Raw genomic sequence first — 21,368 nt, forward strand, 5'->3', positions numbered from 1 at the left:
CGGTATAGTTTATCGTTATCGTCAGCTACTGCCACAAAAAGCCATTTTGGCAGTATATAATTTGTTGTTTAGCTCTTGCCAGAATGCAGTACTTTTTTGTGGTGGAAACATCAGAAGGAGACATCGAAAGCTGCAGGATCTTTCAGACAACCCTTCTAAGAATAACTGAACAAGGTCCTGAAACCTTCTAAAAGGAAGGACTTTTTCTAGGCATCAAATACTTCCGATCACCACGCTACACCGCTTTCGCTGATGCCACGCTTTAAAACGGGAAATTATTAACAGCAAGTCTTTTTTTCATGAATTGGCTAACACTGAGCAAAGCTCCAAAGTACACTACACACTAAAGGTCGCCGAGAGGCAGATTAAAGCATAGAGAACAACATATGGCCGTCAAACAATTGAAAACATGCTACCACTTCTGCGAAATGCCCTTTCTTTTAATAAAGTTGCCCAGAGATCCACCTCGTACACGGTTACACTGACTTTCTATTGTGTTTCGAAAGCAAATTGAATATATTAATTGACTTGCTTACATCATTTATGTCATTTTATTTAGTTTACAGGAAGTACCTGCCATGTCCTGTGTAATACTGCTCAATACTTAGGTATCGAAAGTTGTGCGTCCAACTGTTTAGCAGCAAGACTTAACGGCTGAATGTCCATGGACGAGCGAAACTGCCCAAGAGGCAGTTTTTACTGTACTGTTGGCATCCTGCCGCCGTGTATATTTTGGTTGTGAAATAAACTGTAATAATAATGTTATTATTATTATTATACTATTATTATTTGCATCTTGTAAATGATCACGCCAATGTTCAAAAAAGGGGTCATGGAAAAAAATATTCTTATTCATTGCAAATCAGATATATTTAATTTTGTGATTATTTTAGAATGCATTTGTGAATTGCAAACGCGACTGAATTATTGCTTAATAGTGCGGCGTTTCAAAGGTGAATTTCTTTTCTTCTAAAACCCTGTCTAGGCTCCGCGCGTCACCTACGATGCGGAGGAAAACATTTTGCTTCCCGAGGGCACGAGCGTGGCCGATTTCTGCAATCAACGTCTGGAAAGACAAAACTGGTCGCTGGCCTCCATGGCACCCTTGCTCACGATGCCTCGTTTCTCGGCCACCGGTCCTCAGCAAGTGCAGCACCGACACGTTTTGTGCCACTTCGACTCCAGGTGCGGACGGCTCTTTTCTTTTTATATGGGATGAATGTGAGACAGGAAATGTTCATATACCAAACGTTACTTTCAAAGGGTTACAGTATAGAGCTAGCTCGTCTCATGGTATAGGCTATTTATACTAGTAGCGCAATACTATTGACTTGTTGTGACAGGTTGTCTGATTACTGTTCGTTGCCTATATGCTTTTTGTTAATGTACTCTGTAATAGAACGCGATCTAGCTTAGAATTTATTCAGCCAACTTAATACACCGCATTTTAAAGGATAGTCATCAATACACGATATCAGCACGAAAAATAGTTGTTCAGAGAAATACGACAAATGAAGCGAGCCGCTATATATAGCTTTATGACTGAGAAAAACACCTTATTTGCTTAAAAAAACCTCGAGTCATCCAGAAAGTGTGCCACTCGGGTGTGGAACAGGCACTCAGCCGTCATGCAGGCAATGCAGAACCAGGGTGTAGAAGATAGTTCTGTGGAAACATTCGAATATATTTATAACGATTGCACAGCTACTACAGTTCTCCATAAAGTCAGCAATAAAACTCCAATAAGGAAAGGTGTCAGGCAGGGAGACACGATCTCGCCAAGGCTCTTCACCGCCTTCTTACAGGAGCTATTCCGGGGACTGGAATGGGAACAGTTGGGGAGGAGAGTTAATTGAGAAAACGTAAGTAATCTGCGATTCGGTGATTACATTGCCTTGCTAAGTCACTCAAGAAATGAACTGCAAAGCACTATCAATAAGATAGAAAGGCAGAGCAAAACGGTGAGGCTAAAAATTAACATCCAGCAAACCAAAACAATATTCAATAGTCTAGCAAGAGAACAGTTCGCTATTCGTGAACCAACGAACAACGCCTGCATCAAGTACTTTTGCAAGAGAATATGTCTATTTAGGGCAGGTAGTGACCATCGATCCGGAATGTGAGAGGGAAATAACTGGAAGAATAAGAATGGGGTCGAGCGCATATGGCAGGTTCTCTCAGATCATGAATGGCAGTTCACCAATATCCCTGAAGAGAAAAGTATGCAACAGCTGTATCCTACCGGTACTAACCTATGGGGCGGAAACGTGGAGGCTAACAAAGAGGGTTCAGCTTAAGTTAAGAACAACGCAGCGAGTTAAGGAAAGATAAATGATAGGTGGAACGTTACGATATCGGAAACGGGTGGAGTCGGTGAGGAAACAAACGTGAGTCAATGACATCCTGGTCGACATCAAAACGAAGAAACAAGGCTTCGGCAGGGCACGTAATGCGAAGGCAAAATAACCGCTGGTCCTTAAGGGTGCCGGAGTGGATTGCAAGAGAAGGCAAGCGTAGTAGGGGGCGGCAGAAAGTTAGGTGGGCGGATGAGATTAAGGAGTTGGCGGGGATACGGTGGCAAAGGTCAGGGTTAATTCCAGTGACATGGGAGAGGCCTTTGCCCTGCAGTGGGCGTAGTCAGGCTAATGGTAATGAAATTATGATTTGGCCGGACGGAAAAGTGGTGAACAGAACTCTCCGCAGCTATTCACTGCATTTAAAAGTGGTATTGAGAGGAACAGGGACCCTTCAATTTAGGTATGAATCTCAGAAAACAGTCACTTTCGCCAACTTTAAAAGCAATTTTCCTCAAAAGCACTGTGCTTAAAAGTTTTCATTTATTTTTACATACGCTACATCAAAAGTTGAATACAGAAAAAGTTATTGTGGCTGAAACATTATCGACGTGTGTGCTAACATTGTATTAAAATGCCATTTTCCTACTTTTTTACTGAGCCAAATAGATGCGAATTTTTTTGCATACCTCAAATGATTTGTCACATGAAAGAGCAAAGCAAGAAAAATATTCTAAAATAAAGTTTGTCATTTTACCCTGTTTCATATTTCTCAGAAGTTTTAACTTCAACCATGCTTTGATTCCTCGCGGGAACTTCAAAAACGCACACGTCGGCAAAAAGATTTTTCATGAAAAATGCTTCACTCAGATGATCGCCAACTAGCCCAATTTAAAAAAAAAAGAATTGGTGGTGGTGTATTTTGAGCTGTCGAACGTTTCGCATGGAATGACCCGCTCAAAAAGAACGCAGCTCAAAAAGACTTGGCGTGTTCTAAAAGTTTTAATTGCTGTTTTTCGCATTAAATTGAAACACATAGTTAAATTCCTGGTATCTCAGTTCGACAAGAATGCAAACAAAACGAGGACGAATGTCAGTTCGCTCACGGTGCGGTTGGCATGCCGTCTACCGTCACAGCGTTGGAGCGCGCCCCGTGGTCAGAAATGAGCGGCCTAAACGCTAATGGCGAAAGGTCTGCTCGGCTAAAGGTAGCTTACACAGCTGGGCATGCTGTCTGTCCCTGAGGGTGCGGCAGAAGGCAACGGGGCAGGTTCAAAGCCGGCTTAGCTTTTTCCAAGCATTGTTGACCAACTATCTGATGAGATGACCCTGGAGAGGTCGAACATGGTGTTTAATCTCATTGGATACACATCAGCGCACGCGCTTTGATACCCGCTGCTTCGTCTTCTATCCCGTAACCTACCCTTTTATAGAGTGGCCTTCTGTCCTCTTTTTTCCATTCTTTATATATTTTTGTCAATTTGAATATTGACAAGTGACTATACGTAAAACATCCGTCAGCAGTTCATTATTAGGTAGACAGAACTACAGTACAGAATCATCATTTGGAACCTTGCGGCAGTTATCTAGCGTTTCGAACATCATCCTAGCACTCAAGAGGCATAGGTTCGAAGCCTACTGAAACATAATTTTCTTTTCTGTTTTATTTAAGCGAGTTTTTAGTGGTTTAGGCGGACGGAAACCGAACGGACAAAAATTGCGGACATGGGAGATTGAAATGTAGCCGCTGGATGCGCTCCTGCATTAACAATACAGAAGTGTCGCCGCTACTACGTAATCGAAGAGATGTGGGAGAGGTCTTCGCCCTATGGTGTTTTGGCTGGCACTGGTCATTTCCGCAAGGAACACACAGAAGGCGTTAAGTACTGCCTTCTTTTCCTAATTGTTCATGGTCCATCACACCGACTCCCTTCGCGGCTGAATTCATAATGAATGCATTGGACGTGACCTGATGATCAGGCGCTTGAATCGAGGAGAGCGAAATAATATTTCAGTTAAAAATTTTAGGCAATAAATATGTCGATTCTTGGCGAACGAATGTCGCCAGAGCGTCAAAAAGTGAAACAATAAGATTTCATTGAAAATAAATAAGTTTATAAACTTATCCACGTTAGAGGCATGGCATGCAGCAAGTGTGGCTTTCCACTCTGTGAACAAGTTCTGAATGTGTCTTTATTAAGGAAGTAAACATGCCGCAGCCTTTGGAGGGCCTCTGAAACGGGCTCCAACGGAAGTTGCGGTATGCCTAGGATGTTAATAGAGGCCGCTTCACAAATAGCCTCCAGAAAGAATTTTTAATGCGTTTTCTGGAAGCTGAGACATATGCAATCAGTCTGAATTCACGTGTCTTCGCGCCTTCAAGCCTTTCCATCTATTCTGGGCAATTTTCTCACGCTGAAACGTCGGCGCTGCAGTCAGTGGATGCTTTCCTGTCACTCCAGGCCGCACCCATTCGGCCCTTCCATTACCTGCTCCTGCTGCCGACGCGGGCGGGTATAACAAAAGGGTGGGGGGGGGGGGGGGGGGGGCTTTATGGACAGGCGGAGTGTTCGCGTCTTAAAGATTCGTTTACGGTTTCGGGGTAATTAACGTTCCAAAACGACTGAGACTATCAGGGGTGTCGTATTAAAGGACTTCGGCAATTTCGTCCACCTGGGGTTCTTTAATGTGCACTGACATCGCACAATACACGAGCCTTTAGAATTTCGCCTTCATCGAAATTCGTCCGCCACGGCAAGCATGGAACCCGCGTCTTTCTGGTCAGCAGCCCAGCGCCATAACCACTGAGACACCGAGGCAGCTACGTCTGAAAGAGTGGGCCCGGCGAACCAAAAATAGCCCCTGGCTAATGATTTCGCTTCTAGCACATGACGTTGCATGCCATTATATATAAATACCAGCGCAAACCAGCAAGGCACACGACAAAGCACGAGGACACACAAGCGCTGCTTGTGTGTCCTCGTTCTTCGTCGTGTATCTTGCTGGTGTCAGCTGGTATTTATATGTAATGGATCACCAACTAGTCTGCACTCTTACCCTACTGAGTTGCATGCCAGTTGTCATGCGAAATGGTGGCACCATTCTTCTCGCTAGTTGCGAAAGCATGCATTTTTTAAAATGTATTCAAAATGTTCCGCTTGCTTTTGTGGTCTCGTACGCGGAATGAACGCTTTGTGCCTTGTACTCAACACAGTGCAAGCAATTTGCAGCTAACCTCGAACACCTTTTTCAGCGAATCTTCGAAGCAATGTATATGCTGAATAAGGCCGCGTCAAAACGCTCCAAACTGTTCCTTCTACCATGTAGTGAACTCCACAACAGCCGCTTTGATTTTACCTTAAAAAGAGTGTACTGCAATGTAGTATTTCTCACAGCTCCGCAGTTTAGCCTTTTTATTTGTGAGCACGAAGGTAAAATGTCCACATTTTTAGAGATGTACTGTCAACGATGCGTGAGGCAAATATAGAGCTAAACAATACAGGAGAAATGCTAGGTTGACAAAACTCAAAATGATGTGATCAAAAGGAAAAAACAACAAAAAACGCCGTTTCGGCTCCGCTAAGAGAGCCTTGTTCAAAATGAGATTAATTAGACAGTGCATCAGGATTAAATACGCTTGAAAAGAGGGCGCAGGGAGCGTGCGTATACTGGGGTTAGATTGATAGTGTTGCTATTGAGGGTGTGTTAGTCGTTTTTATTATTATTGATTTGAGGGGAAGGAGACAGAACAGATTTTTTCCAGTTGCCAGCACGTGTGCCCTACCGCATTCGGTGTCCTGGTCGGTTTCTACGGAGCGTTCGGCGATAGCATTTGAGTTCACTTTTTGCTTTTTAACACTGTTACAATGTTCTTTTAGGCGCCTTTTAAAGTCAGCAGTCCCGCCGATGTAAACGGTCTCACAATCGGAACACGGGACGCTGTAAACAACGGTAAAGTACTTTTTCTTGGGAAGAACGCCTTTGACGTTAACCAGCGCATGTTGTGGTTTCCTTGTGGGGATATGGGCAACGTGAACTTTGAATGTGCGCAGAATGCGCGCCAAGGCTTCGCTTATTCCGGGTGTGTACGGAATAGCGGCACGTTTCAGAGGGGACTACACGGGAGCTTCACGTGTGGTGCAAGTTATCTGCTTCTCTACGAATGTCACAAGAGCAGCTGGGTAATTGTTGCGCGAGAGTTCTTGCCGAACAGTAGCAAAGTCCACTGTCTGGTCTTCACGAAAACTGCATATGCATTCTGCTCGTTTAAACACGGATCTGGCAACAGATTTCTTTTGGGTGACCGGGTGAACAGATTTGAAGTTAAGGTATATACCGGTGTGTATGAGCTTTCTGTAAACGCTGAACGATAGCTTTAAACCGTTGCGTTTTGCCAATTCGTCCAGGAAGGGAGCGCACCATTCGCTTCTTCTTCAACGGTGGAATCAATCGCTTCTTCTATAGAGTTCAAATAGGACGAAAAGACAGGCAAAGCATCTTTCCGAATAGGGGAAAAGCAGTCGTCTACATATCTGAGTAAAATTCTTGGCGATGAAGGGAATGTTTCAAGGGCACGGCGTTCAACCGATTCCATAGTGAGATTCGCGACAGTCAAGAGGCGCCCATTAGTGTGACCTGAAGTTGTCGCTAAAAACAGCTTTGGAAGACCAAATAAGTGTTGTCCAGGCAGAACAGTATGAGTCTGCGGAAATCCGGAACGTCGACGAGGGTCCTTTGTGGCAAAGATTTGTCAGCTTCGAGGGCAGCAGAGTAAACTTGTACGGCCAGGTCAACGGGAGCGCTCGTGAAAAGCGGCTTGCCGTCAAACGAAACCATGCTCTCGTCAACATCCGGTGATATGTCGCTTACCTTCTTGATGAAGTCAGTCGAGTTGAGTACGTGTGTCGAGCTGAGACCGGCGAGTGAACTGAGGATCTGGTGAAGGTACCTGGATGAACTGTGAAGTGAAGAACGACTGTAGTCAACGGTGGGACGAATCGGCATACCAGGTTTGTGCACTTGAGGAAGTCCTTAGAGAGTGAGGGCCCGACCGTTCGAGCACAATAGCTTGAAGTGCTTAGTCGGCAGTAGAAACAAACTTCGACACGTCAGAAAGAAGTTTCTGTAAATCTTGCTACACATTTGCGGTCGGGTCTTTGTCGAGACGGGAGTATGTGGCGTCATCTTTCAGCAAGCGTCACATGTAGTCTGTCTGGTCCAGAAGGACTGTGGTGTTGCCTTTGTCTGCTGGAAGTATAACAAGAGCCACGTTGCTGCAAAGGCTGTTGACAGCTTGCCGATGTTCAGTGGTAAGCGGGGACATGTACTGCTACGGGCGGTACCTGGAGAGGACGCTGACAGCCCGTGTCCTTGCTTCATCTCGGCGCGAAGGTTCAAAATGGTTAACCGCGTTTTCCAAGGCACAAACCAGATTTTTTCCATCCTAAATGGGTCCAATGTTGAAATTCAGGCCCCGGTTTAAAACGGCAAGCTGGCGCTGTTAGGTTTATAAATATCAAGGTGGTGGATCACCGTTGTAGTTGCGGCATTTTCCGTAGTTTAAGTACGCGGAAAAAGCTGACGTAACTTGCTTTTCCGTGCAAGGTCAGCAGACCGAGACAGCATGATTGCCTTATGATTGGCATGTAGCTAAATGCTGGGAAATTCCTGCAGGTAGAGGGATTCGAGGCGGCGACGGCCGAAAAAGGCCTCATTTTCGGTGCTCTAAGATTTTCTTTGCATTCAAGTATCCTAGCTTGGAAGAGCCAACGTTCAGCTTCGGCAATAACGCTTAGTCCGAAGCGTGTGCAGACGGTATGCATGAAACGAAGGAATCGCGGTAGAAGAGCTAAAGGCTGGCACGTCAATCTTTACCGCAAACGATCCCCATTAACATTCCGTATCTCCGGAGAATCTCAGAGTTCTGCCAGGACAACACTTATTTCGTCTTCCAAGGCTTTTTTTAGCGGCCACTTCAAGGCACAACAATGGGCGCTTCTATCTCAGTGACTGTCGCGATCACACTATCGAATCTTCGAACGCTGAGCTCTTGGAATATTCCCACCACCGCCAAGCATTTTTCTTAGATATGTAGACGACTGCGTACCCCGCATTCGGAAAGATTATTTGCTCGCCTTTTCGTCCCATTTAAACTCCATAGAAGCGATTGATTTCACCGTAGAAGAAGCGAATGGTGTGTTGCCCTTCCTGGTCGTATAGATGGAACGCAACAGCGGAAATCTAACATTCAGTTAGTGACTGCGACATTGCAACCAGCGTGGAAAGCACAAGGACAGCAACAAAAGGAACCGACGGGACAGCACGAGCAAAGCCCAACTAGCCCAACTGTCTTCCATGATCTAACATTCAGCGTTCAGAGGAAGCCTACCCACACAGGTAGATACCTTAACTTCAAATATGTCCACCCGGTCACCCAAAAGAAATCTGTTGTCCCATCCCTGTGTAAACGAACAGAACGCATATCCAGTTTTCGTGAAGACCGTGCAGTGGACTTTGATACTGTACGGCAAGAACTCTCAGGCAACAATTACTCAACTGTATTTGCGGCATGCTTAGAGAAGCAGCTATCTTGCCCGACACGTGAAGCTCCCATGTCGTCCCCTATGAAACGTGACGCTGTTCCCTACACACCCGGCATAAGCGAAGCCTTGGAGCGCATTCTGCGCATATTCAAAGTTCGCATTGCTCATATCCCTACAAGAAAACTACGACATGAGCTAGTTAACGTCAAAGACCTTCTTCCCAAGGAAAAGTACCCTGGCACTGTTTGCAGCGTCTCGTGTTCCGATTGTGACAGTGTCTACATCAGCGGGATTGGTGATTTTAAAAGGCGACTAAAACAACATTGTAACGATGTTAAAAACCCGAACACTGCGTACCAACCAGCTACGACATCGACTGGGGTACGGCACACGGCAATGAATAATCATTCAAACGACACACACAGCCGCCGCGGTGGCTCAGTGGTTATGGTGCTCGGCTGCTGACCCGAAAGACGCGGGTTCGATCCCGGCTGCGGCGGTTGATTCTCTTTGGAGAAATTCTAGAGGCCCGTGTACTGTGCGATGTCAGTGCACGTTAAAGAACCCCAAGTGGTCGAAATTTCCGGAGCCCTCCACTACGGCGTCTCTCATAGCCTTAGTTGCTTTGGGACGTTAAACCCCATAAACCAAACCAAACCGACTAATCACACCCTCAATCGCAACACTGAAAATCTAACCCTAGTATACGCACGCTCCGTGCGCCCTCTTTCGAACTGTATTTAATTCCGATGCACTACCTATTTCGTCTAATGTTAACCAGTCTCCCGTATGGGAGCCAAAATGTCGTTTTTTGTGTTGGTTGTACGTTTCCTTTTGGTCGGCGTCCTTTTACCGTTTGTAATGATTGCCCCCGACCACACGAGATTTCATCCAACTCTCGACTTAATTATTGATAGGCTGACTGCAAGGGGTAACTCGTTTGAACTATATTTTGGTGCTGTTTGTATTGCGTCCCTGCTATAAATAATAACAGTGGTGCACATGCCTACCCTTGTGTAACCCAGCTAGCATTTTTATCCCAAGCGCTATAAGCATTCATCATCATGTTTGCCATGTACTTCAAAAACACTTCGAGTAAATCTACGCAAACATCATGGCTGGTGGCTGGTTGATAACCTGCCTAGCGACATCACAGCAATATGGACTACACTTAAGGAGACTATTCACTTTTGCATTGAAAATTTTGTTCCCAACCAGCGTGTACGTACAAATAAGCCTAATCCATGGATTACTAGAGAAATCATTCATTTGCATCGCAAAATTAAACGCGCTAAACGAAGCGGTCATAAAACTACCTGTTTTCGCACGCTGAAAACTCAGCTAGCTTCTAAGCTTTCCGAAGCAAAAAAAAACTACTTTTCGCAGATGCTGCCCAACTTCTTAAGGGAGAGCCCTGAGAAGTTCTGGCGTTACCTACGTGATTCTAAAGATGAGATAAATCAGCTATCCATTGACGGCATGGTCTCGGAGATTCCCGTGGATATTGCAAATCACTTCAATAGTTTCTTCCATTCTGTCTTTGCCTCGAGTGATCCAGATTTGGAACTTCAGGTATTCGGATTTGATATTTCAGGTGACTTTATAAGCTATGAAGGCGTACTAAATATGCTGCTAAACTTAAAAACGAAATCGGCAGTGGGGCCTGATGATATCCCTAATGAGTTTCTGCGTCGTTATTCCGAACCATTAGCCCACATTTTAACTCGCCTCTTCGAACTTTCATTAACAGATTCTGTTGTCCCTGATGACTGGCGCTTAGCTCGCGTTGTTCCAATTTTTAAGAAAGGTGATCGTTTGAACGTTAACAATTACCGTCCCATATCGCTAACTTCAGGTACCTGCAAGCTTATGGAGCATGTTATATCTAAATATCTTATGTCAATTCTGGAAAAAAATAACATCCTGTCTCCCTTTCAACATGGTTTTAGGAGAGGTTTATCTACGGTTACTCAGCTCGTCACTACAGTTCATGAATTCGCTTCATCGATTGACAATGCTGGACAGGTTGACGCCATTTTTTTAGATTTCAGCAAGGCGTTTGATCGCGTCATGCACAATAAGCTCATCTTTAAACTTCAGCATCTTGGTCTTCCAACAGCCTTTGTCGAATGGATTAAAACCTATCTTTCCAACAGAAAACAGTTCGTCGATGTTAAAAAATCTCATTCAGGTATTTTACCCGTTACCTCTGCTGTACCTCAAGGCAGCGTACTTGGGCCTCTTTTATTCCTTATTTATATCAATGATTTGGTTAACTCTGTAAATACGTCCGAAGTCAGTATTAGACTATTCGCAGATGACTGCGTTCTGTTTAAGAAAATTAGCAGCACTACCGACCAAGAATGCCTGCAGTCAAATCTTAATAATGTCCTAGAGTGGTGCACCCTTTGGTCCATGAAAATAAATAGCGACAAATCGGTTCTTCTTCAGGTTACTAACAAGAAAGCGCCATACAGTTTTAATTACGCAATAAACAATCTTCCACTGCTACAGGTGAGCGAATACAAATATCTTGGAGTCACCATTACAAATCGCCTTTCATGGTCCAGCCACATTAATAACATTTGCTCGTCTGCTTCAAGAAATCTTGGCCTTTTAAGACACAAATTTAAACACGCTCCCTCTGAACTTAAACAACTTGCCTTCAACACACTAATTCGTCCGAAACTTGAGTATGCTTCTGTCGTATGGGATCCGCACTTAAAAAAGGATATAAAGTAACTTGAAATGATCCAAAGAAAAGCCGTCCGTTTCATTTTTAACGCTTACCATAGCTCTATCTCGCCATCCGTTCTGATGTCTACGAAGAACATATCCACTCTAGAAAGAAGGAGAGCACTTGCAAGGCTTAAATTTCTTTACTCATTTTACTCTAGTCAATTTAATATTAATGCTGCTCCCTATATATCCCTCCGTTCTACGCGACAGACACGCAATAGCCACAACCATAACCTTACCCCGAACTTTGCACGCACAAATATGTTCAAAAACTCATTTTTTCCCCGAACAATCACAACATGGAACTCACTGCCAGCAAATGTCTTTTCGGCTCAGGATGCCGCTGCTTTTGAAAAGAGTATCTTATTGTATGTGTAAATTTAACAATATCATTGCCCTCTGTTTGGTTTTCGTTTTTTTGTTGCCGGAACGCTGAATTTGCGTAGTGTTTGATATTATTTTTGCTTTTTGAATGTTGCCCCCCTGCTTGGTCTCTATGACTGCAGTATGTGTAAATAAAATAAAATAATAAATAATAAAATAAAATAAATATTTTCCAGCTGTTATCCCAGCTATTCCAGCTATTCCTGTAATGTTCAACAGTCTAGCAACAGTACAGCAGTTCGCATTTGGTAGCCAGGTGCTGGAAGTAGTAAGAGAATATGTATTTAGGAGAGGTAGTGACAGCTGATCCGGATCATGGGAGGGAAATTACTACGAGAATAAGAATGGGGTGTAGCGCATATGGCAGGTTCTCTCAGATCATGAATGGCAGTTTACCAATATCCCTCAAGAGAAAACTATACAGCAGCTGCATCTTACCGGTACTCACCTATGAGGCAGGAACGTGGAGGCTAACAAAGAAGCTTCCGCTTAAGTTAAGGACGACGTAGCGAGCTATGGAAAGAAAAATGATAGGTGTAACGTTAAGAGATCGGAAGAGGGCGGAGTGGGTGAGGGAACAAACGCTGGTTAATAATATTCTAGTCTAAATCAAAAAGAAGAAATGGGCTTGGGCAGGGCATGTAATGCGAAGGCAAGATAACCGTTGGTCCTTAAGGATAACGGAGTGGATTCCAAGAGAAGGAAAACGTAGCAGGGGGCGGATGAGATTAAGAGGTTTGTGCGAATACGGTGACCGCAACTGGCGAAGGACAGGGCTCATTGGAGAGACATGGGAGAGGCCTTTGCCCTGCAGTGGGCTCAGTCAGGCTGATGATGATGATGATCACAGCCCATTTACCGAGTAGTTTGAGGCCGGTGAGATACGGGAAGTCATGAACTTTTTGTTCAACAAAAATTCCTCTGCGTGCTGAGCGGCTCTCTTACTGTGCTCCACGCCCGCGTTCACGGTGTGCTTCTCGCTTCACCCAGGTATTTCCGCTCGGTCGAGCCGTTCCCGCCCTCCCTGGTGCCCTTTACATTCTGCACTGCGGTAGTGGTGGCAGGCTACGCCATCGATGTGGACAGAAAGACCCTGGTGTGGAAACACGCCAGTGGCGCGGAATACCTGCGCGAGCTGTTAACGATGCGCACCGCTGGACACCTGAACCACAGCTCAGGGCCGCTCGCTATCTACGTCACGGTGGGCGGCGAGCGCCAAGACAGCGCCAATTTCTCGGCCATCGTCAACGACCCCGTCGTGCGGGATGAATTCGTGAGGAATGTTGTCCCGCTTCCCTCGGCGGTGGTGCGTGTGCCTCTACTCCCCATGGGTTTCCTTCCCTACGCAATTTGCGGTTTGTCATCGCTTGCCGCAAGGAATAGCAGCGCGAAGTAAGGACGCCCTGTTCCGGAGACCACAAATGCGGCTAGGTGACGTCGCCTACGCTTTCTTTAGACTCACTCATGGTAACGTTTTCCTTTTTATTACCGTCGTCCACGCCTTAAAAAAAAAAAAAACTTATGAAACATAAAAGGCTATCACTACGGAAGGAAACCAAGAGCCAAAATTATATTTCGCGGTAGTTAAAGTACGCTAGAAACACTACGCGTAGTGGGGCTTAATGTGAGTTATTGCGCATGTCGATATGCGCGGCACATATGGTTCTTACAACATTCATTCCGGATTTTCGCAAACGACCTGAGGCTTTTGGTGCATTTAGTAGAATATCTTCTCTAGCTCCTATTTTCGGAGCTGTTGATTGATGCTTGCTAAGGACCCTTTCAGAGTTTCGAACCCCTGCGAATTCGGTCGCGGCAGTGTGCGCATGAGGCGTAAGCTGGAAGGGAGACGCTGACATAGCAAGCAATACTCGCACCCGCCGCGCTCACGGCAGGGAAAAAGTGCCAACACATTCTGGCAGCTCGCGCCGGCTTGATGCTCCTCATACGTGATTACTACGACTACCGTCTGTTTTGACGAAGGTTCCTTGGGAAAGAAGTTATGCTTCGTCCTTCGTGCTCAAGGTGCTAAGTGCTCTTCGCGTGGACAGAAGGATGCTAGAATCGAAAGCTGGCAGTGGCAGTGGCTCGAGGCAGCAAGGCGGCTAGGCAACGGCAAGGCAGGCGAAGGCGGAGTGAGAAACGGGCGGCTTTGGTACTGGCAGCGGTGGTTAGAGGAGTAGCGCGCAAGTCCGCCACGTGAGCGTCGGAAGGAACTAGATGCGCTGGTGCTGAGACCGCAGGCGGTGCTGTATGGGGCCCGCTTAGACGCGTCCATGTCGCAAGCATGCCACCACATTCGGCGGCTGTCTTGTCTGTCGCAGAGGCAGAGTCACAGCGAAGCCGACAGATGCCCAGGAAACCGTGGTAAGCGGTGCGGGTTGCGCATCATGAGCTACAGGGCTCTGGTGTGGCGTCCATGCGTGCGTCGCGACAGGAAGGACAGATGGGCTCACCGGAAATGGGCAGGAGGGTACAGGCGAACATGTGACAAGGAGCGGGGCTGCGCCGCAGGTCGGGTTACTTTCCGAACAGGTGGGGCACGTGTCGACAGAGAGAGCTCTTCTGGTGATGGTCCCAGGGCAGGCACCACAGCTGGCAAGCAGGGCTGGGCAGGAGCCGTGGGACTGGTGCTAGCACGTGGATGGGCGTCTATAGCCGAAGCAGGTTGTACCGTGCGGGATGCAGGGCGGGGAGGGTTTCCGCCAAAAAACTTGAAGAAGGTGTCCTTCAAGTCATCGTAAAGGTGTTCACCCGGCGACGGAAGGTCAAGCTGGGAAAAGAGATCGGCGGGCAACTCCCTTTTCACTAAGAGGTACCGCCAGATCTGTGATCGGACGCTGTTCACGTGTAGCTGAGCGTCCACATGCACAAACCAAACGACAGGGCTGTGCGGGCGGAATGGCCACAGCCGCAGACGCGAAAGATCGTGAAGCTCGGGGGGCTGCCACTCGTCTTGAGCCAGGTCCTTGGCGATAGGGTAGGAATTCGAGGGTGCGGTCGGTGTTAAAGCAGCCGGGCCGGAGACGCTGGACTGGAGCGGCACTGTACTGGCCAGTGACGGTTGCGGCGTGCTGTTTCTCGAGAATGCAGCCGGGGACGTGTGCGATGCTGGTGCGGGCGCAGGCGCTGGCGGTGGCGGAAGCGGGTCTGCCTCATCATAGAGCGGCAGTGGGTAGTAAGATGCGCGGTAGCAGGCGAGGACAGCAGCGCGCGACTAGTCGTAGGGCCGGCTTCGTGAGGCAGGGCAGGCGAGTCGGCAGAGGAGGTCGGGCGGGAGAATGTCACAAAGGACTGCGTGTTTAAACGGCTGGATGGTAATGCCGTTCAAGTACATCGCAGCCTCCAGTTGGGCGAACCAGTCGCCGACGCCTGCAGGCCGGAACTCTGGGAGCGGGGTTTGAAATCCAGGCCTTGCCAGCCTGCCATGCTGGGACGCCGCTGGGATAGAAGGCGCGGCTCGCCGGGTCACCACTTGTACAGGTCGCTGTGGAGGTCGCCCAGGAGGCGACCGCGGCCACGTTTATTTGAGGGCTGCCTGAGAAGAGGTAGCAGCAGAGCAGCGGCGGCAGCGTCCGGCCGAGGCCAAAGTCCAGAGCGTTCTCTGCGCGAGCCAGCGTTCTCCTCCGCGTGCCCACCGCTTCGTCTTCTTCCGCGTGCCGATACGGTGGCGCTACATGTTCAATAGTTAGTCTTTCTTTATACAAAACATGCGAGGCCAAGGAGTTTACGTCAGTAATACTTTGTTGGGCGAGTTGGTGCATTATGCAAGCGAATGATGGCGCCACGTACGCAAGCACAAGAAGGGTAATGAGCCATGCGCACGTTCTCGCGTGTCTCGTTACCTTTTTTTGCTGTTTCAATTACGTAGCCATTCTCTTGTGTCGTCCCTACTCTCGAATAAACCTGCTGTGTAGCGATCTCTCGCTCGGATGCATTGTGAAAAGTTGCGACGACCCGGTGCTCCAGAAGTGGGAGGCCTCCTGGCCTCGCTAAACATCGCGTCGCTCAGGAGTAATCGTCGGGTCAGTTTTTTTCTCGCACATTTCTCAATCATCAGAAGGTTTTAGGTCCCTTCTCTGACTCAAAACTTTCTGCATGTACACTGCGCATTGACAAGGTCTTTCTTCAGACTGGAAAAGCTCAGTGCAGAGAAACAGACGGAAGGAAGAGTCGACCGCAAGCTTAACAGTTACTACTGAATTCGTATTAAGGCTATATACATTTGTACATTCTTCATCTCAAAGGATACACATATGAAAAAAAAAACAGAACGTTATATTGCTTCGCCTTTAAAGTGCAGTGCATTTAAAAATGGTAGGGTGGTTAGGTTTGTAATGATCCAGCGTTAGCCGCCTTGTAGTCGCGATAAAACAGACTCAGATTAGAGTTTACCAATTAATTCTTGCTCACTAAGCGGGCCGTGATGGCGAAAATTGTCCAGCGTCGGCGTCTGTGTGAACCCTCTACCGGCCAACCATGCCAGGTTGTGTCTAGGCGCAGTTCCCGCTCTCCATCTGTCACCTGCTACCTCTCCACATTCAGCCTGCTTTAACACCGGCTAGAGTGAAACACAAGCTATAATAGACCGATTCTAACAGCAATTGCGCAACTCCCCCGGCTCCGCAATGAGGGAGTTGTGGTACTCCGGCCGGCGGCGGCGTCGGCGCGATGCGTGGCGCACGCGCGATACGCAGTCATGTTTGTTTCGCTACGCGATGTTTCTCTGCATGAATTCTGCATTTTTTAGAGAAATGGGTTCACCTGAGGGATGTCATAAGCTCCGATAACTGCGCGAAACAGAGGACCGCTATTCCTCGTTTGCTCAAAAAGAAAAGGGCTTCAAGGCAGAGCGTAGAAGCTGGTAATGAGATGCAGCCGTAGTCCTGTCGAGCAGATTCAGCCGTCTGGTCCCTCTTGATCAGTGCACATTGGTAAATGGTAAATTTTTAAGACCTGACATGCTGAAATGCCTTTTACGCACCGCTCAGCTTGGAGGTAGTCCCTTAAACTGCCAACAAGGAGGCGGCAGGATTCACCTTCGTGCTCCGTCGTCAGACGGTCTTTGGAACCATTTCTGCCCGATGTAAGGTTGTGGGTTAACAAATGCGCGAAATTATATTGTATTCAGGAATCCACAATGCGTATGCTTGATGTGCGTAGTCACTCCTGATACCTCAACCTGCCATAGTACCGATAGTGCTTTCTTTATTTCATGCAATGAGAAAGCGTGTTTATAAAATCGTTTAAATGCGGAATAATTTCGGACATTTTGCTGCACATCAGTCGTTGAGGATATGTGCTATTGCTATTCTAGCAATTAGTCATTTATGCGGGAATACCACTCCTGTCTTACTGAGTATGTTTGGAAGTTTTTACCCATCAGTCAAAGAGTGCAGATCTGCACTGAGGCAATAGCGAGAGTGAGCCACTTGGGAGGTTCCCTGACAGCAACAATATATTACCCTAAATCATAAAGAAAACATTGTTGCAACAATTTGCTCAAAAATCAAATCACTTGTCACAAAATTAAAAACAGCTCAACGTTAATTTCGCGCACTCAGAACCTCTCCGAGTGGCTTCTTTTTCATTTTTCACTAAGCACAATAATCTGCCACAACTCTATTTAGAAAAGCAGCATAGATCGCTTGTACTGCTCAGGTTTTGCGTTGGTAACCCTCCGACCACATCATGAAGGTATCTTTATGTTTATACAAATAAAACAAAACTACCGCATGGTCCCTTCTAAACAATTACCATGGTAAAAAAATGAATGCAGCAAAGGCACTCAGTCACGGCTATAGTGGCTATATAGTGAATGCCTAGATGACTACAGCGAAAATTGATACGGCGAATTAAGGCTGTCTGAAGGCGTTCATCCCTGTGATTAGAAATTTTCTCCATGCAAAATGAGCAAAAGTGACGGTCTAGCGCGTTTTCATCGTCACCTGCAACATTTTTAAACACAAGGTTCGAGTAACAAGCGAAGCAAAGCCGCCGCGGTCACTCCGGTCCCTGCGGTCAGCTCCGGTCCCTCAGCGCTGCGCCTGCTGCGATTAGCGCTGCACCCCTCGAAACTCCGTAGTGGCGCCTCTGTTTCCTTTAGCTTAACACGAATAATGAAACGGCGGAAAGCTACTGCGTTCGGGTATAATGCCGATTAAGGTGCCAAGTTAAGTGGGCTGTCGTGCAGACGATGTCATGGAGGGCTACAACCAAGATGGCGGCTGGCTACTTCTGATAAACGCGCGCATGCGCAATGTGCTTTGTGAAATCGGTCTATTAAACACCGGTGATTGCAGCCTGGTAAGAACACTTCAGTGAGAGGGGATGGTGACTGAGATCTAGTGAAGAAGTTAAGAACAGAAAGGTTCCGGGCTAGTTGGTAATCCATTTAAAGGAAGAAACAGCGCGACGAAACACGGACACACAAAGAAACGACACACACACGAGCGCTGACTCACAACTGAAATTTTATTCTGGTCGAAAGACGCCTAAATAGAAAACATGAGAGGGTGGGTAACAGGGCTGCTGCAGCGATAGCCAGCAATCAGTGTGGTCGCGTCACAAGATGAAAAAGAAACAACAGGGAACAAAAGAAAGTTATAATCGATAAAAAGACGGTTTAAAGGGCCGCGAAACGGTCGTCAGGTAGGTAACATTAACAAAAACAATAAAAAAGTACCCAAAAGGGCGGGGAATGATAAATACTATGAAGGACAAAGATGAAATTCTACAGGTGAAAACAAAAATATAAAACTATGAAGAAGGTAAAAGTTTTAAAAAACGGGCCCAAAAGGGGGTATGGAACTAAAATCAAGATAAAAGCAGTACCAACGAGGATTCCGTGAATTAATCAGCTGTATGTGGCGCACCAGAAACCTTAGGTGTTTGTCAAGTCACCCAGAAAATCCAGCTCTTTTTTTGACAAGGAGAGGGATGGAGTACTGACGCATTATTGACAGGCATAATGGATTTTGAGGGCTTCAATGATGGCGGTGGCTTACTGATTACAAATAGCGACAGTGGTCGTAGTGGTAGAGTTCTCGAGCATGCAGAGCGATAGCACAAAGGAAGAAAAGGTAGAGGAGAATACTCTCAGATTTCCGCCGCATGAATCCCGTTGATCACCCTTCAAGCTTTTACAGTTGATGCTGTAACCAACTGGCCACTTCGAAAAGGAAGAGCGCAACATTTGACATGGACGAAAAGGAAGACACACGAGATTACGCGCTGATTATCAACAAAAACTTATATTGCTTGGAAAGAGCAAATATGTACGACTGCTCCAAACAACAACAAGAAACAACATAGTGACAATTCAGGTTCGTTCGTGCACATCAGCACCCACCAAAAAAGCACATGATAACGTCATCATCGCTTCACTGCCGTCAGAAGACCTAATTCTTTTGCTGAGAATAATTAGGGGGCGGGGTGGGGGGGGGGTGGGGGACCATGCGATGTGAGCAGCTTGAATAATTTCACGCGTCACCATGTTACTGTGCCTGCTCAATATCTTTGTTTGCGTGAAGCGTGGTTGGCAAGGTTTAGTTTCGCAATCTCTGCAATGTATGCCGAGATGCCCTGTCACAGCATGGTAGACATTGCTATTGTGCTTTCTTTTAAGTGTTCATTAATACACCTTCCCGTCTAGCTCACGTATTGCTTGCACCGGGATAATGTGATGACATAGACGAAACCTTCTCGACATGCGACGAAATGACTCTCGTGCTTTGTCGTGCAATCATTTTGAGAAAGTGTAGTGTACCACTTCCACTGGGATGAGCCGTCATGTGAATCACCGTAGGTCATGAATTTTGACTCATACGGCGGCACCCTCACGATCGAGTTGTGCCCATCGCTGCCGCCGTTAGAGTCATGAGTCATCACCTATACGGTGACTTACACGACGGCGGCCCCTAGTGGCATGAGGATATGAGAAAAATGATATCAGTGCCAGGGGGAATTCAAGTAAAAGTTGTTGGTGGGCTAGTTGGTGCATAGTTTCTTCAAAAAGTTACCGCAACATAAAAACAATCACGAGAAAGAAAGACAGGACGACGCGCTACTGACAACTGAATTCTTTATTGAAAGACACTCAGAATATATACGGTCATCGTCACGCCACCTATCAGCTGCAGTAAACGTCAGAGGTCGGTAAAAGGTGATAAAACGATAAAAGAAAGCCCTCATTTCCCTGTACCACGCTGACTAATCCTCTTATCTGAGTTTTTCAGGTCCTACAGCGCCTCCCCCCGTCGCAGCCCCTTCAAAACCTTTGTTCATTACACACACCCCGGATATAAGTTTTTCCACTATTGCAGCTTAACGAATCAAGGCTCACCTCCCTCCCCTTCCTGACACGCATCCCCTCTCACACCACTTTCCTTCCCCACCCCCGGGGCCTTCCTCCTCGGAGCGAAGGCCCTATTTAATCCCTGCCAATGATGAACGCTTTGCCCAGACGAAGACAAGTCCCCTTGTCGAAACGTTGGCTCAAGAAACCTGAGGTTTTCCCCTCCCTTGTTCATTTTTGTGACCTTTCACACAAGGTTAGTTAAAAGCGTTAAGAGAGTTCATGATTATTTAAAAGCAAAAAGGAAAACGAAAAGTTGTTTTCCTTTTGCGTCGTCTTCTCTTTCTTTCTCGTGATTGTGTTTGCGTTGCGCTAACTTTTTCGAGAAGCCAGGGGGCATACAAGCTCAAATAAATTCACAAACATCTGCGAAGGAAATAAAGGCAATATGAATAGCCTTCTGCGCCCTCACTTTCCAGGGCATACACATCGACTGGAACAACCCTGGAGATCCGTGCGCTCGCCACGTGCCAAATGCGGGAGATGGTTTACTCCATCTGGTGCAGGCGCTCTCCCTGCACGCCCCGAGTCTGATCGTCAGCATTCCGGCCATAGAAGCGCGAGCCCACTTCTACGACCTCCAGCAGCTCGCCCTCGTCGTCAGTTTCGTCGTTGTGAAGACGCACGAAGTCCGCACGCACGGGTTGGTTAGCTGCAGCGGCGCCCAGGCATTCATCAGTGGCGTCTTCAATGCCATACGCAGTCCGCTCAACAGGACCTTGTGGCCAAAGATCGGCTACAGTGTCTCGGTACGATTCAACAAATTAAAGCTGCTTGGTAGGAAAAGTAACAGTAAGTTCTTCCCTAAAGAGAGGATAAAGATAAATGACGAATGAAATGAGCTAGCAGCTTGGAGAGTGAGCGATACAACCCAAATTATGTGCAAGAAGCATGGCTGTTCACAGAATTTATCGACTTAATTTCACTGCACCTAAGTATCTAATTTTGCATATATTTTTATGCAATACATCAGCTGATTCGAGCCCGCAAGCTACTAACCCGCAAACATCTCGCAAGAAAGTAATGTAAGCAATCAAAATAACATTCCGACAT

General features: G+C 46.7%; 1 protein-coding gene across 1 annotated transcript in view; it reads left to right on the forward strand.

Annotated features, from left to right (window-relative positions):
- Positions 1–21,368, forward strand: part of LOC149360928 (putative chitinase 10) — an 85,600-nt gene that overhangs the window by 41,264 nt on the left and 22,968 nt on the right. The window contains exons 6-8 of the mRNA XM_089569422.1: positions 986–1,185; positions 12,950–13,265; positions 20,735–21,064. Coding sequence (XP_089425548.1) covers positions 986–1,185; positions 12,950–13,265; positions 20,735–21,064 — 846 coding nt within the window. The remainder of the gene's footprint in view (positions 1–985; positions 1,186–12,949; positions 13,266–20,734; positions 21,065–21,368) is intronic.

Source organism: Amblyomma mixtum, chromosome 2, assembly GCF_055824585.1.
Source record: "Amblyomma mixtum isolate Tamu chromosome 2, ASM5582458v1, whole genome shotgun sequence".
NCBI classification, from domain to species: Eukaryota; Metazoa; Arthropoda; class Arachnida; order Ixodida; family Ixodidae; genus Amblyomma; species Amblyomma mixtum.